This window comes from Suricata suricatta, chromosome 1 (genome assembly GCF_006229205.1).
Source record: "Suricata suricatta isolate VVHF042 chromosome 1, meerkat_22Aug2017_6uvM2_HiC, whole genome shotgun sequence".
Taxonomy (NCBI): Eukaryota; Metazoa; Chordata; class Mammalia; order Carnivora; family Herpestidae; genus Suricata; species Suricata suricatta.
In genome coordinates, this window is record NC_043700.1 from 161,688,634 (window position 1) to 161,706,888 (window position 18,255).

Consider the following 18,255-nt stretch of genomic DNA (forward strand, 5'->3'; position numbering starts at 1 on the left):
TAACTTGACAAGGCCAATTACCACTTAAAATGTGCACAACTTTTTGTTCCTGGAAACCTGAAAGACTACACATCAAACTGGTAACAATGGTTATGTCCAAGAGGATGGGATTTGGAAATTTTTATTCTTTTTAAAGTTCATGTTTTTGTAAAGTTTGAAGTTTTTACAATAGAGAACAAGAAAAAAATTGCATAGACTTAAGATATCATGATGGCTAAAGTCCAAAAATGAACTATTTCTGGAATATTAAAAGGAGATTTAATTTAAACAACAGATAGGTAATAAGATTAGATGACATATACTATTGCTTTCAAACCCAAACTCTGCTACTTTAGGAATTAAGAAATAATTCTTAGAGGCCATGCAGTGTAATTCCCTAAGCAATTCACAAGTTCTTTCGACAGCATCCTTAGCAAGAAGTTATTTATACTCTCCAGTTTAAGCCCAAATCCCACATTACTCTGTCTTTATATCTTTAAATATTACTTGTATATTTTATACCATATTATGGATTAATCATTCATCATAGTTTATCTGAAGTAAAATATAATGAATTGAAATGTAGATGTTTCTCCATTTTTGCCATATTATGATCTTAGAAAACTTATCCCTGACAGACAAATCAAATCATTCACATCGATGAATTTGGTTATATACCCATAATAATTCTTGTTGCCACTAGACAGTGAGTTACGTAATGCTGTGTTGAGAAGTTCTCAGAACAAGAGGTTGGCAGTCAGCCACCAACAGGAGCTACTAACTAAGGAAGTCAAGTAAGAAGAGAAATACATGTGTAATAACATATCTACTCATGAAGGGCAAAGATAAATATCAAGTTAAAACAAAGGAGCAAACTATATGCATAGTAAGAACCTTCTGGGGCATCTGGCTGGCTCAGTTGGGAAAGCATGCAACTCTTGATCTCAGGGTCATGATTTTGAGTCCCATGTTGAATAGAGAGATTACTTAAATAAATAAAACTTGGGGGGGGGGAAAGAACCTTCTATAAGAATTAGAGGGAAAGTTCAGAACAGGAGAAATAAATAAAAAGTAGAAGAGGGGCACCTGGGTGGTTCCGTTGTTTAAGCATCCAACTCTTAGTTTCTGCTCCTGTCATGATCTCCTGGTTGGTGACATTGAGACCCGTGTTGGGTCTGCTTGGGCCTCTCTCTCCCCAATCTCTGCCCCTCCCCCGCTCTCCCTCTCAAAATAAATAAATAAACTTTTAAAAAATAGATGTTTTAAAATACCTTTTTGTACAGTCTTAAAGAACTAATTGGTTTCATGTATTTTTATTATTTTTCTAAGTTTATTTATTTTGAGAGAGAGTGTGGGAAGGGACAGCGAGAGAGGGAGGAGAGAGAAACACTTAAATGACTGAGCCACCCAGGTGTCCCAAGGTGTCATGTATTTTTAGATCTACTCCTTATTTTGATGTACACAGTTGAGATGGAATATTACTGCAAATCCTCTCTACCTCTATTTTATTGCAGCATTTTACCCAGAAGCTACCTCAATTGTTTAGGCTATTTTTACCTCAGTCCTTGTGAGGGACAAAGGCTACAAGGAGCTTAGAAATGGGTTTTCAAGTAATAAACATCCAATTAAACAATTTTCCTTCTCCTTTCTTTTTTTTTTTTTTAAGTTTTTAAGTTTATTTTGAGAGAGAGAGAGAGAGAGAAAGTGTGTGTGCAAGCAGAGGAAGAGAAGAGAGAGGGGGAAAGAGAGAATCCCAGGCAGATTCCATGCTCAGTCCAGAGTATTCAGGGCCCCGTCTCACAACCACAAGATCACAACCTGAGCCGATATCAAGAGTTGGACACTTAAATGACAGAGCCACCCAGATGTCCCTTTCTCCTTTCTAAGTTTGTTTTACATACTTATTTTTCTTGTACTGTACTGAGGCATAAATGTCTCTAAAACTCGGGATATAAAGTTTAGACCCAATTTATCCAGAAATCAATCAACTCAAAACCAAAATGCTTTTAGCTTTACCAACAATAACAAAAACAGAAAGAATTTTTAGTAGCACGAGAGAACGCTCATGCCCATCGATCATAAAGAGTCTACGGAATCTGTTATAGCCGCAAGAAATTAGGCTGTTTGGTCATGTTAAAGTATAACAAGAAGGGTGGGGAACATCTTTAATAACTTAAAGATCATGATTATTCATTTCCAGAAATATTTGAGTTCCGAGCAATCCTTCCCTTTCTTACCTATAAGGTTGTGCTTTAATCCCATGGTCTTGAAATTCCAGTGCTTTCTTAACAACACCTTCATTTTCTTCTGGATAAACTGAACATGTGCAATAAACAACTGCTTGAGCTTTAGTAACTAGATTTAAAGAAGGTTGTAATTAATAATAATGGCCCTGTGAACAGTCCTAAACATCTATTTGACACTACTACCACATAGTTTTAATGGGAATGGTTTCCATAGATGCTTGCATGAATCCACTCTTTAAAACATGAATTAGTAATGTAGTCTGTGGCCAATAAGTAAAATATATCTAGCTGGATTGTATGGAAATTGAAAAGTAATTTTTTTTGTTCAAGTTTTTATTTAAATTCCAGTTAACACACAGTGTAATATTAGTTTCAGGTGTAGAATTTAGTGATTCATCACTTACACATAATACCCAGTGCTCATCACAAGTGCCCTCGTTAATCCCCGTCACACATTTATCCTATTTCCCTGCCCAGTTCCCCTCCAGTAACCATCGTTTGTTCTCTATAGATAAGAGTCTGTCTCATTGTTTGCCTCTCTCTTTCTCCCGCTCTGTTCATTTGTTTTGCTTCTTAAATTCCACATGAGTAAAATCATATAGTATTTGTCTTTCTTTGGCTGACTTATTTCACTTAGCTTTATATGACTATTTCACTTAGCTTTATACTCTCTAGCTCCATCCACATTGTTGCAAATGGCAAGATTTCACTTTTTATGGCTGAGTAATATGCCATTATGTGTGTATGTATGGATATAGATTGGATATAGATATAGATATAGATGCCACTTCTTTATCCATTCATCAGTTGACGGGCATTTAGGCTCTTTCCATAGTTTAGCAATTGTTGATATGCTGCTATGACCATCCGAGTGCACATATCCCTTCAAATCAATTTGTATCTTTTGGGTAAATATGTAGGTAGTGTAATGGCTGGAGTAGAGGGTGGTTCTATTTTTAACTTTTTGAGGAAACTCCATACTGTTTTCCCGAGTGGATACACCAGTTTGAATTCCCACCAACAGTGCGAGAGGGTCCCCTTTCTCCACATCCTCGCCAACATCTGTTGTTTCCTGTGTTGTTCATGTTAGCCATTCTGACGGGTGTGAGGTGATATCTCATTGTAGTTTTGGTTTGTATCTCCCTGATAATGAGTGATGTTGAGCATCTTTTCATGTGTCTGTTAGCTATCTGGATGTCTTCTTTGGAAAAATCTCTATTCATGTCTTCTACCCATTTCTTAACCCATTTCTTATTTGGGTTTTGGGTGTTGATTTTGATAGGTTCTTTATAGATTTTGGATACTAACCCTTTATCAAATGTGTCATTTGCAAATATCTTCTCCCATTCTCAAGGATGTCTTTTAGTTTTGTTGATTGTTTCCTTTGCTGTGCAGAAGCTTTTTTTTATCTTGATGAACTACCAATAGTTTATTTTTGCTTTTGTTTTCCCTGCCTCCGGGGAACCTCTCTAGTAAGAAGTTCCTATGGATGAGGTCAAAGAGGTTACTGCCTATGTTCTCCTCTAGGATTTTGATGGTTTCCTGTCTCACATTTAGGTCTTTCATCTGTTTTGAATTTATTTTTGTGTGTGGTGTAAGAAAGTAGCCCAGTTTCGTTCTTTTGCATGTGCAGTTTTCTCAACACAATTTGTTGAAAAGACTGTCTTTTTTCCATTGCATATTCTTTCCTGCTTTGTCGAAGATTAGTTGACCTATCATGGTCAATTTCTGGGTTTTCTATTCCATTCTATTGATCTATGTGTCTGTTTTTGTGCCAGTACCATACTGTTTTGATTACTACAACTTTGCAGTATAGCTTGAAGTCCAGAATTTTGCTGTCATCCAGCTTTATTTTGCTTTTTCAAGATTTCTTTGGCTATTGAGGATCTTTTGTTGTTCCAAATAAATTTTAGGATTCTTTGTTCTAGCTCTGTGAAAACTGCTGGTGCTACTTTGACAGGGATTGCATTAATGTGTAGATTGCGTTGGGTAGCATAGACATTTTAACAATATTTGTTCTTCCAATCCATGAGCATGGAATGTTTTTCCATTTCTTTGTATCATTTTCAATTTCTTTCATCAGTGTTTTATAGTTTTCAGAGTATATATCTTTTGCCTCTTTGGGTAGGTTTATTCCTAGGTATCTTATGGCTTTTGATGCAACTGTAAATGAGATCAATTCCTTAATTTCTCTTTCTGCTGCTTCATTATTGGTACATAGATATGGAACAGATTTCTGTACATTGATTTTGTATCCTGCAACTTTAGTGAATTCATGTATCAGTTCTAGTAATTTTTTTTGTGGTCTTTTGGGTCTTCCATATAGACTATCATGTCATCTGCAAATAATGAAAGTTTGACTTCTTTCTTGCTGATTTACATGCCTTTTTACTTCTTTTTGTTGTCTGATTGCCAAGGCTACAATTTCTAGTATTACATTAAGTAACAGTGGTAAGAGTAGATATCCCTGTCTTATTCCTGACCATATAGGAAAAGCTCTGTTTTCCCCAATGAGGAGGATATTAGCTGTGGGATTTACATATATGGCCTTTATTCTTTTGAGGTATGTACCCTCTAAATCTACTTTGTTGAAGGTTTTTATCACGAAAGAATGTTGTGTCATGTCAAATGCTTTTTATGCATCTATTGAGAGGATCACATGGTTCTTTTTTTTTAAGTCTTTAGTTTTATTTTATTTTTTTATGTCTTTATTTTATTTTGAGAGGCAGAGAGCAAGCAGGGAAGGGACAGAGAGAGGGAAACATAGAATCTGAAGCAGGCTCCAGGCTCTGAGCTGCCAGCACAGATTCTGACATGGGGCTCGAACACATGGACTGTGTTCTTGACCTGAGCCGAAGTCAGACACTTAATTAACTGAGCCACCCAGGCACCCCAAGGATCATATGGTTCTTATCCTTTCTTTTATCAATGTGGTATATCATGTTGATTGATTTGCCAATGTTAAACCACCTTTGCAACCAGGAGTAAATCCCTCATCATCATGGTGAATGATTCTTTTAATGTAGTGTTGAATTCAATTCACTAGTATTTTGTTGACAATTTAGGCATCCATATTCATCAGATATATTGGCCTGTAGTTCTCTCTCTCTCTCTCTCTCTCTCTCTCTCTCTCTCTCTCTCTGGTTTATTTTTGAGAGAGACAGAGCAGAGCACAAGCAGAAGAGGGGCAGAGAGAAAGGGACACACAGAATCCAAAGCAGGCTCAGGCTTTTCTATGCTGTCAGCATAGAGACTGATGAGGGACCCTAACCCACAAACCTGAGATCATGACTTGAGCCAAAGGTGGACACTTAACTGACTGAGCCATGTGGGCACCCCTGTAGTTTTCTTTTTTAGTGGAGTCTTTATTTGGTTTTGGAATCAGGGTAATGCTGGCCTCATACAGTGAGTTTGGAAGTTTTCCTTCAATTTCTATTTTTTGGAACAGTTTGAGAAGAATAGCTTCTTTAAATGTTTGGTGGAATTCCTCCTGTGAAGCCATCTGGCCATGGACAGTGTTGACTGGGAGGTTTTTGATTACTGATTCAATTTCTTTGCTGGTTGTTGACCTAGTCAATTTTCTATTTCTTCCTGTTCCAGTTTTGGTAGTTTATATGTTTCTAGTAAATTATTTATTTTTTCCAGATTGTCCAATTTGTTGGCCTATAATTTTCATAATATTCTCTTATTATTTCTGTGGTTTTGGTTGTTATTTCTCCTCTCTTATTTGTGATTTTATTTATTTGGGCACTTTCTCTTTTTTTTCTTGATAAGTTGGTTAGGGGCTTATCAATTTTATTAATTTTTTCAAAGAACCAGCTCCTTGTTTAACTGATCTATTTGAACATTAAAAATTCAATCAACGTGACTGACCTAGTTACAAACACTAATAGTGCAGATTACTATGAGCTTGAAACTTCAGTCATTCTCCCACAAGCCATATCACATAACTAGTTAAAAGGACTGTAGAAACAGACTTGGATGTGAATCTCAATTGTGTTACTTACTGCTATATGACACTGGAAAAATTACTTAAACTCTCAGATTTTTCATCTGTAGGATGATAAATACTACTCTCTGCAACTCACTCATTTACTCACACATACCAAGCATTATTCTAGCATCCAAGATACATAGACAAAAAAATCTCTGCCCCTGGGAAGATTCTTTTCCATGTTTTACTAACATAGTAAGACACAGATAAATAGGAAAATCATATAATATCTTTAGGGGTTGAAAAGCAGTATAGAGAAAAGTCAGGGATGAAGTATAGTTTCAGGTGATAATATTGTAATTTTAAATAAAGTAGTCAAATTAAGTATAAATTCAAAAAATTATTTATCAACTTTCTAATCTCCCAACCAACTTATTTCAAAGATCATATATATATGTATATACATATATATAACTATATTTAAATTAATATTTATTAGAGCATCAACTAAAAGGGCAGACCTGCTCTGTGCTTTCCATTTGCCTTATTTCTACCTCATGTATGCTATATCTTTATGTACTCAATTATCTATACCTGTGTACTTATCTTTGAGCCTCTGTAGATCAGGATTTATTCACACTCATATCCCTAACATCCAGTAATGCCTGACCCAGAGTAGGCATTTAATAAACATGCACTGAATTAATAATAGTTTATGTAATTTCTCAGAGACTTCTCAATTTTCCACATCCATTTAAGGGCAATGCTTCTCAAAATCTAAATGGTACCCAAATCTAAATAGAGTGAAATAATAAAATAAATACCTAAAGACCTTATTTACTCAGACTTTAAATCAAGATATCTAGCCTTTATTTGTAATTGCATTTCTCTATTCTGTTTAACACTAAGAGACATAAGAGTTTGATTAAAATTTGGATTGTAGAATAGTTGTTAAGGGCAGGCACAATGACAACAGAAAAATTACATCATATAAGGAGCCAAAGAAAAGAAACGGAGAAAATAAAACTGTTCTATCATGGATGTACACATAATTATTTCACTCCAGCATTAAGCATTATGCTTGCAAACCTATGCTACAAATGAGAGTACAACATCTATTTTTAAAAGACAGGTTGAATTAGTAAAAATAAATACTTTGATATTGGAAGCTGCTAAGGCCAGGTTTTCTGGAAAGTATACTTAAGTTTCACACCTCATTGACTGTAATAGATAAAGTATTAATGTTTCTAAGATTTACAATGTATTTTAAAATTAAACTGATAATAAACTTACATTTCATTGCATGTGTTAGCTGTTCATATTGCTGTTGAACAAGAATGTGAAGTTTATCTTCTGATGTTCCTCCTTGAGAGAAATCTTTAAGTAAATCTGTATCTAAAAGCAAAGAAATACTTTTAAATATATCCCTACTAGGTGTTTTTTATATATTGCTATAATCACATTGTTTAATTTTTCAATCATTTTCCCTATTTTCTTTAAGTGTTTATTTATTTTTGAGAGAGACAGAGACAGAGTGTAAGCACGGGAGGGGCACAGAGAGGGGGAGACACAGAATCTGAAGCAGGCTCCAGGCCTGAGCTGTCAGCACAGAGCCCGATGCAGGCCTCAAACGCACAAACCGTGAGATCATGACTTGAGCCGAAACTGGATGCTTAACCAACTGAGCCACCCAGGCGCCCCAATCATTTTTCCCTCTTAATAAGAATTTTCCTGAAAAATATGTGTTAAAACTAAATACATAGTATTATAAAAATGCTGAGTTAAAAAGCTAAATAAAGGTAATTTTGTTTAGTTTGGTTTTAGTGTTGTTTTTCTTTCTTCTTTAGGTTCTTATGAGATAGTCATTTTACAAGCTAACTTAGGTTAGGTTCTGTCACATAGGTGCAGAAGTGAGAATGCCATAAGTCTGGAGGAAATAGAGGAAAATAGAGATTTATTTCCAAGGCAGAAACTGATGAGCTATAGTCAAATCTGAGTAGGAAAGAACACAAAAGGATACAGTTAAAAACTTACCGAAAGAAATTTTGGAAGAAAAAAAATCAGAGAAGTAAATCTAGTCTTTATAGATTAAGAAACAGATGAAAAAACTCTTAAAGTAACTTAAAATTTTTTTCAAAACTAATTTTAACATATTTCTCGATAATATTAACTATAAAAATATACAGTATACAAAGTATACAGTATTTTATTTGTCAACCCCCTGAAGCATTATTATCCTTTTTAACATTAAGAAAACTGTTCATACATACATTAAACCATTTATCTAAGATGATATAGCTACTAAGTGAAGAGCCATATTTTAGCTCAGAAATCTGACCAGAGTCCAAACTTCTAACTTCTGTTTATTCTGCCTCTCAGTAATTCCCTGGAGTATGAGAGCCAATTATTATGGCATATATTTGGTTGTTCCCCATTCCAGTAATATCAGTAAAGATTAATTAAGTTCCATTTCTTCCCAATTTAGTTTTACACTTCACATTTTTCTCTCTCTCTTCACTACTTTTTAAAGGACTATGTATACTTAAAATTTTTTTTTCTTTTAACATTTATTTCTGAGAGACTGAGAGAGACAGAGTACAAGCAGAGAAGGTTCAGAGAAAAAGGGAGATACAGATACCGAAGCAGGCTCTAGGCTCTGAGCTGTCAGCACAGAGCCCAACGTAGGACGTGAACCCATGAACCATGAGCTTGTGACCTGAGCAGAAGTTGGATACTTCACTGACTGAGCCACCCAGACACTCCAAAAGGACTATTTATACATTACTATACTATGAAACCACATTTTATTTATATATTTTTTAATAATTTATTGTCACGTTAGCTAACATACAGTGTATATGGTGTAGTCTTGGTTTTGGGAGTAGATTCCTATGATTCATCACTTATGTACAACATCCAGTACTCATCTCAAAAAGTGCCCTCCTCAATGCCCATGTGCCATTTTCCCTGACCCGCAAACCACTATCCCCATCAACCCTCAGTTTGTTCTCTATATTTAAGAGTCTCTTGGAGCACATGGGTGGCTAAGTTGGTTAAGCCTCCAGCTTAGCGCAGGTCATGATCTCGAAGTACATGGGTTCAAGCCCTGTGTCAGGCTCTGTGCTGACAGCTCAGAGCCTGGAAGCCTGCTTCAGATTCTATGTCTCCCTCTCTCTCTGCCTTTCCACTGTTCATGCTCTGTCTCTCAAAACTGAATAAGCATTAAAAAAAGAAAGAGCCTCCCTCTCTGTTTGTAACTTATTTTTCCTATCCTTCCCCCATGGTCTTCTGTTAAGTTTCTCAAATTCCACATATGAATGAAAACATATGATATCTATCTCTTTCTAACTGCCTTATTTCACTTAGCATAATACCCTCCAGTTCCATCCATGTTGTTGCAAATGGCAAGATTTCATTCTTTTTCATTGCCTAGTCGTATTTCATTGTATACATATGCCACATCTTCTTTATCCATTCATCAGCTGATGGGCCTCTGGGCTCTTTCCATTATTTGGCTATTGTTGATAGCGCTGCTATAAACTTTGGGGTACATGTGCCCCTATGATTTAGCACTCCTGTATCCTCTGGATAAATTCCTAGTTGCACTATTGCTTCACCCCATCTTAAAATAATTCCAAGTTATTAGCAAAGAACAATTTCATGTATTCTTCAATGTTTCTAATATTTTTCAATGTTAAAATATTTTTCAAGCTAATTCATGACTTTTCCCTTCTACCTAGTATGTAAGTCCTTTCAATTCATCCCCACTAAATATATTAGTCATATTTCTACCATAGGCACTAGGTCAACAGCTTCTTATTTGCTCTGGCTATTACTTCCTCAGAGGAAATCCTCCTTTTTCCCAGGTTTGCCAAAGACTACTTCTTGGATTATCCTGTTTCCTCTTTATCAAAGTTTTCAGAATATTGCTAATACCTAGGAAACTTTTTAAAAAATATTTTAAGTTTATTTGAGTGAAAGACTGTGTGTGTGAGCAGGGAGGGGCAGAGAGACAGACAGAGAGAGAGAGAGAATCCCACGCAGGCTCCACACTGTCAGCACAGAGCCCTGTGTGGGGCTCGATCCCATGAACTGTGAGATCATGACCTGAACCAAAATGAAGAGCTGGATATTGATGGGACTGATCCACCCAGGTGCCCCTAAGAAACTTTTTACTTTCTCCCTTTCCGTCTCTTGTGGTTCCCTTTGAGCTTCTCCCCCAAACCAGCCCCTAGTTTATTTTTACCTCTAGTTTATTTTTTCTGCGTTCTCACTTCAAGATGACCCAGAATAAGGCCAGAGTTTCTCAGTTGAGAGCTCTCTCTTGACCGCTATGTTTGTTATATAGCTGCAGCTCTTTCTTCCCCTCTTTTCCAATGTCTACTAATTCTTCTCATTTGATTATTTCCCAGTTAACGTAGGAAGTTTCTCAGCTCACAATTCTCCACCTGACTTGGTAATTCTGCTGTTTTACTCTCACTGGAAGACATTTTCCACACCAAGTCACAAATCCACGTGGTGCAGAGTCAGCCCAGTTACAGACTGTGAGGGATCATGGAATGTGCTAACGAATCTGAATTTGAATCCCAGCTTCTCTATTTACTAGCTACATGACCTTAGGCAACTTGTGAGATTTCTCAGAGTCCTGTTCCCCTCCCCTCTCATAAAATAGAGATAAAAAAAAAAAAGAACACTGTCCTTAAAAAGCTATTGTGAATATTAAGTGATAGTGCATGCATGCCACCTAGAATATTGACTATTGACTGGGACTTAGTTGTGCACAATAAATATGAGTTTCTTTCCCTCCATTTTTTTCTCATTTTTGATTCTGTCCTTGGTAGAAACAGAAAACAGGTACTCACTATATGCTAAATGTTGGTGAAATGGCTTCTTTATCTAATACTCTAGTTAACCTCATTAAACTAGGGCTTTCAGTATGAACAGATTAGACTAAGAATAATTTTAGTTAATGCACGACAATGCACTGTGATTTAAAAAGTGGCTCAGGGGCACCAGGATGGCTCAGTCGGTTTAAGCATCCAGCTTCAGCTCAGGTCATGATCTTATGGTTCGTGGGTTTGAGCCCCGCATCGGGCTCTGTGCTGACAGCTAGCTCAGAGCCTGGCGCCTGCTTCAGATTCTGTGTCTCCCTCTCTCTTTCTGAACCTCCTCTACTTGTGCTCAGTTTAAAAAAATAATAAAAAATAAAAATAAAAACTGGCTCAGAGTGCCAGTCTCAGAGTCCGAGCTGCTGTGTTGGAATCTGGGCTCTGACACTAGTCAAATGGCTCTGGGACGCTTCTACCCCCCTGAGCCTCAGATTCTGTATTTGTAAAATGTAGAAAATAAGAGAGCAGTATCTGTGGTTTTGCTTTCTTTCAGTTACTGAAGGTCAACCGCAGTCCTGGAAACAGATAATGCTTTTTTCTGACGAATCAGCAGAAGAACCTAATGCTACATCCCAGTGCCTACGTCACTTACTTCACTTTATCTCATCATCTAGGCATTTTGTCATCTTACATCATCACAAGAAGGGTAAGTTCAGTACAATAAGATATTTTGAAAGAGAAACTACACTCACATAACTTTTATTTCAGAATATTGTTACAACTGCTCTAGTTTATTATTGTTGTTATTAGTATCTTACTGTGCCTGATTTATAAACTGAACTTCATCATGGGGCATATGTATAGGGAAGAACATAGTATATACAGGGTCAGCAATATCTATGGCTTCAGGCAGTCATTGAGGATCTTGGAACAAATCCCCATGGATAAGGGGGACTAGTGTAACTAATTCATTGAGTTCTTGTGAGGATTTGGTGAAATAATCAAGCAAAGTACTTAGCTCAGTGCCTTATATATAAGTGCTCAATAAATGGTAATATTAAATAATATTTCATAATTTCTTGAAGAAGTAAAGTATTTCTAGAATTAATGTTTAATTTGAAGTATTAATATCATAAAACATACATACTGGGAATTATAGAAGTCTTGAGTTTGAAATAGTGTGGTTATAATTTAATTAGGATCATCTTAGAGCACAGTCTGTAGAGTCTGGCTGATCTAAATTTGAATCCTAGCTCTGTTACTAACTAGAGCTTGTGTGACCTTGAGTCTCAGTATTTGCATCCATAAAGTGCTCATAAATTTTAATGCCTGTATCTTGAACTCTGGTATATACCAGAAGAGCATACTCGCCAACATCTGTTCTTATTACCTACATCATCCCAATTAATAAATCTTTTTAGGGGCACCTGGGTGGCTCACTCGGCTGAGTGTCCAACTTTGGCTCAGGTCATGATCTCACGGTTGGCAAGTTGGAGCCCCGCAGTGAGTCGGGCTCACTGCTACTGTCAGTCCGTCAGAATCCTCTCTCCCTCTCTCTCCCCCACCCCACTTGCAATCTTTCAAAAATAAATATAAATAGATAATAAATAGTTTTAATACCCCCCTTGCCCATATCACAAAGGATTGCTATAAGGATTAAATGACATAATGGATATAAAGTATGTTACACACTGTAAGTGCTCTATACATGGTAGCTATTCATTAATAAGATACACTTGATATGTCATTTAGTGATTTTAAATAATTTTATTTTTGGCACTTATCAACAAATTTTAATAATTTATAAATTAAAAAATGTTAAAGTACCTTCATGCTCATTTAATATAAACTCCACCGGATTACTAACACCGAGTCCTGAGCAACGAGGCAGCAGCAGAATCACTTTAACTTTCTGTAATCTATGATCCTTTGATTCAATGTTAAGAAATGCCTCATGAAGTATTTCAATATCTTGGAGGGGAAAAAAACCAGAAAAATTAGTGAAAGAATATTTATTAAAAATCTTAAATACAGTATGTAATTAGACCTATTTATCATTGTTCATTTTTTAAATGTTTGTTTCTTTTGAATGCCAGAGCAAGCAGGAAAGGGGCAGAGAGAGATAGGGACAGAGGATCTGAAGGGGCTCGGTGCCAACAGCAAGAGAGCCAGATGCAGGGCTCGAATTCACCAACTGTGAGATCATGACTGAGCCGAGGTTGAAGTCAAATGCTCCACTGACTGCGCCACTCAGGCGCCCCTATCATTTTTCATTTTTAAATCCTCAACCTCACAAAAATCATCTTAAATAGTCAGAAAAGAGAGCTATTCTTCTCTGATAACTTATCAGAGTTAACACATGAATTCTCTTTCTCCTTCACTTGAGAGAACAATTTTGAAATTTAAATGTCTCCTACATAAAATATAATTTAATTTTTCATTCAGAACTTCAGATTACTTCTTTTTTTTTTTTTTTTTTTTTTGAGAGAAAGGCACAAGTGATTGAGGGGCAGAGAGAAAGGGGGAGTGAGGGAATCCCATGAGGGGCAGAGGAAGAAAGGGAGACAGAGAGAGAAATAGAGCAGCAGAGAGAGAAGCAGGGCTTTCATGCACCCCGTGCGGGGCTCAGGCTCACCCAAAGTGGGGCTCAAACTGTGAGATCATGACCTGAGCCAAAGTCAGATGCTTAACCGACGGAGCCACCCAGGTGCCCTGAATTTCAGATTCCTTTAAAATAGTATGACAGGGGCACCTGGGTGGCTCCGCCGGTTAAGTGCCCAACTTTGGCCCAGGTCATGATCTCATGGTTTGTGGGTTCAAGCCCCGCGTTGGGCTCTGTGCTGACAGCTCAGAACCTGGAGGCTGCTTCAGATTCTGTGTCTCCCTCTCTCACTGCCCCTCCCCCATGCTCCGTTTCTCTCTGTATCAATAATAAACAAAAAATTAACAAAAAATAAAAATAAAATAAAATGATATGTCATAGCAGAGGGAAGTGGGCTTTGGGAGCAGAAATACCCAAGGATGGCTCCCGACTTCACTATTACTAGCTCTGTGACTCACTCTCTCTGAGCCCCCATTTCCTTAATCATAACACGGTGTAACAATGCTGCCTCATCTAATTATGGTGAAGACTGAGATAAAGCAGTTTAGTTATGGTGCCTAGGACATAGTAAATGCTCAGAACTGGTTATTTCCCTTTCCCACTGTAATCTCCTTTTATAGTCTATCTTCCCCAGAGGAAAAAAATGGGTATCTGTAGCATTTATGAGGCAGTCTAAAGTTCCTTAAGGACTTTAATTTAGTAGCAGAACGTCTGCCCTCCCTCAAAGTATAATAACCTGTGCCCCTACCTTAGGCCATCCCTCTGCTTCTGCAATGACTCCCAGGCCCCTCACCCGCTGAGGAGTCACCCCTAAAATTGCTCCTCCACCCCCTTTCCCTGGTCTGTTCATCTTCCTATTCTGTCTGTTTGAAAACTGTTCTTCTTTTCTTTTTTAATCAGTGGGCCTTTTCCTTTTTTTTCTATTATTAACTTCCTATTGGAAAGACTCAAACATACAAAAACACACATAAAAATATAGTAAGTTCTCAAGTACCTGTCATGGGGATTCATGCCCATTCATGCCCAATCCTGTTTCATCTATTTCATCTATATCTGTACCCACTTCCACCCCACCCATATTATTTTAAATCTATAAATATTTCACCATATATCTCTGAAAGAACAGCTTTAAAAATATAACCACACAAATTTAAAAAATAATAATTCCTTATTCTCATTAAAAAATAATGGCATCCAATCATGGCTCAAATTTCCCAACAGTCTCACACATGTCAAAAGTTTTTACAATTTGTTTGTATCAGGATTTTAATAAAGTACATACATTGCAATTAGTTGATAAGCCTTATTTTAAATTTCTTCTTATTGATAGGCTCCCTTTCCATTTTTTCTTATAATTTATTCCCTAATGAAACATGGTTATTTGAACTACCAACAGTTCTCTACGGTCTGGATTCTGCTAATTGCTTCCCTAGAGTACACTCTAACATGTTCCTGTGTTCTTCCTATAACTTACTAGTTGGATCTTTAGAAGCTTAATTAGATTCTAGGGTTTTTTTTTTTTCTTTTTCTTTCTTCTTATTGGGGGGGAGGAGTGGGGAGGGTGGAACAGGGAGCAAAACTACTTCACAAGTGACGTCATACTTATACATTAACTTGCCTTTCTGGCATCAGCAAAAAGGTTGCAAAATAGTCATATTTTAATTGTCATACCTTTTTCATTTATTAGCTAGAATAAATAAATAAATTTAGAATACTTCTGAAAGAAGAAATTCCCTTCCTCCACTGCTTGGTTACCTGGTGGTTCCTATTCTCTCTTAGTAACTAGGTAAAATTCAGAGGGTAATTGGAAGCAAAATGTTGGGTCATTTGGTATGTACATATTTAATTTTAGGGATTAATGCTCGTTTTCTACAGTGATTACACAAGTTTACAGTCCCACAAGCTGTGTTTGAGCATTCCCAATGCTCTTTACCTTGCCAGTACATGGAACTGCCAATATTTTTAGTTTTAATCATTCTGTGGATATGTGGTAGTAAGTTGTGATTTTAATTGCATTTCCCTGATTTGTAATGGGGTTGATGACTTTTATATAATTTTTTTTTCTTTTGGGGGGTCATTTGGATATCCTCTTTTGTGAAATGTTGGTCACATCTCCTGCACATTTTCCAGTTGGGTTGTCTTTTTATTGTTAATTTGTAAGAATTCTTTATATACTTTGGATAAAAATGTTATCAGTTTATATGTTCCCTCTCTACAGCTTGCCTTTGCACTCTCTTAATGCACAGAAATTTTAAATTTTTTAAAAGTTTACTAGTCTAATTTATCAATCTTTTCTTTTATGGTTAGTGCTTTATGTGTCCTGTTTAAGAAATCTTAATTAAGTGTTTCTCCTTTAATAAATTCTAGGACACTCAAGATCTGTGTCGATGGTGTGAAGTACAGGTCAGTTTCATTTTTTCTGCCACCATCTACTGAAAAAAAAATCTCACTACTCTACAGTGTCATGTGGATTGAACTGAATCCATGCAGATCAACATGGAGAGAAAGGTCATCTTTATGACGCTGAGTTTTTCAGTTCATGAATATGATTTATTCTTAGATTTACTTAGGTCTTTTGTCTTTCAATAATGGTCTATAGTTTTATGAGGAGGTCATACACATCTTTTATTAGGTGTACTCCTAATTGTGTCATGGTTTTTAGTACTATTGTAAAAGATATCTGTTTCATTTTCAAATTTTCATTTTTGGTATGTAGAAATTAAATTTGTATGCTGACTTTGTATCTATCAACCTTGCAAAAATCATCTGTGAAATCTATAGTTTAGTTGTAGATTATTTTAGATTTTCCACATCTATAACTGTAACCTATTAATAAAAAGTTTTATTTCTTCCTTTCTAATTTTTATTATTTTATTTCTTCCTTTCTTTTTTTACTGTGTTGACTATGACTCGCAATAAAATGTTGATTAGGAATGGTGGGGCACCTGGGTGGCTCAGTCAATTAAGCCTCGACTTCAGCCCATGTCATAATCTCGCAGTTTGTGAATTCAAATCCCACGTCAGGCTCTGTGTTGACAGCTCCAAGCCTGGAGCCTGCTTCAGATTCTATGTCTCCTCCTCTCTCTGCGCCTCCCCCACTTACACTCACAAAATGATATCAAAAAAATTGTAGCTTTTTCTACCTCAAGTCAACTTGGACTTTCTCTCTTGCTCTCAAAAATAAATAAGCATTTAAAAAAAAGTTGCACTGTTGCTGAGAATGCAAACTGGTGCAGCTCTGGAAAATAGTATGGAGGTTCCTCAAAAAATTAAAAACAGAACTACCCTATGACCCAGAAACTGCTCTACTAGGCATTTATCCAAGTGATGCAGGTGTGCGTTTCCAAGGGGCACATGAACCCCAATGTTTATAGCAGCACTATTAATAATAGCCAAAGTATGAAAAAAGCCCAAATGTCCATGTATGGATGAATGGATAAAGATGTGAGATAGATAGATAGATAGATAGATAGATAGATAGATAGATAGATATACATACATAGACATATACACATACATACAATGGAGCTCAGCAAAAAGAATGATATCTTGCCATTTGCAACTATGTGGATGGAACTAGAGGGTATTATGCTAAGTGAAATTAGACAGAGAAAGACAAATATCGTATGACTTCACTTACATGAGAAATTTAAGATACAAAACAGATGAACATAAGGGAAAGAAAGCAAAAAAGAAAGCAAAAACAATATCAAACCAGGGAGAGGGACAAAATATAAAAGACTGTTAAGTATAGAGAACTGAGGGTTGCTGGAGGGATTATGGGAGAGGGGATGAGCTAAATGGGTAAGGGGCATTAAGGAATGTATCCTGAAATCACTGTTGCACTATATGCTAACTTGGGTGTAAATTAAAAATAAGTAAATTAATTAATTTTAAAAATTGTTGATGGTAGTCATGTTTATCTAATTCCTGATATCAGAAAGCAGCTTTAAATGCTTCACCAAGTATGATTTTTGAAGCATATATATCATGAATAAGTGTTAAATTTTATCAGATTAATTTTCTGCATCTATTAAGATGATATGATTTTTCTCCTATTAATGTGATTGCATAAATTGATTTTTAAAAGTTAAACCAACTTTGCATTCCTAGAATAAATCCAGCTCATTCATAATGTATTCTTCTTTTTATCACTAAATTCAGTTTGCTAATACTTATTTTTTTACAAACCTGCTCAAGAGTAGCATTAACCTGTAATTTACCCTCCTTTAATGTTCGTTTCTGGGTTTTTATATCCAGGTTATAAAACAAACTAGGAAGTAGTCCCTCCTTTTCTATTCTCTGAAAGAATATTATTTCTTCATTAAGGACTGAAAGTTTTTAAATTTTTTGTTTTGTGAATAGAGGGAGTTTTTAATTATGAATTCAATAAATACTAATTTTAGGATCTTAATCAATAGACAAGTATTCAGATTTGTATTTCTTCTTGTGTCAGTTTTCTTAAGTTGTTGCGTCCCAGGAATATATGCCTATGTCCTGTAAGTGTTGAAGTTTGTTAGCATACAACTGCTCATAGGATCTCCTTACTATGGTTTTAAATGTATGTAGGATCTCCTTACCCACTGCTGATAACTATATTGCTTTATGATCTCTTTTCCTTGATAAGTTGAATTAAATTCAGATCCTTTACTCATTTTTAATTTT

The 18,255-nt window shown here is 36.1% G+C and overlaps 1 protein-coding gene across 3 annotated transcripts in view; it reads right to left on the reverse strand.

Moving 5' to 3' along the window:
- Positions 1-18,255, reverse strand: part of NSUN7 (NOP2/Sun RNA methyltransferase family member 7) — a 60,704-nt gene that overhangs the window by 12,901 nt on the left and 29,548 nt on the right. For 2 of the 3 annotated variants that reach the window (XM_029932189.1, XM_029932201.1), the window contains exons 8-10: positions 12,816-12,959; positions 7,453-7,554; positions 2,217-2,334 (exon numbers count right to left, since the gene is read on the reverse strand). In XM_029932189.1, the coding sequence (XP_029788049.1) occupies positions 2,217-2,334; positions 7,453-7,554; positions 12,816-12,959 (364 nt within the window). The remainder of the gene's footprint in view (positions 1-2,216; positions 2,335-7,452; positions 7,555-12,815; positions 12,960-18,255) is intronic. The other variant, XM_029932191.1, reaches the window with a different exon arrangement.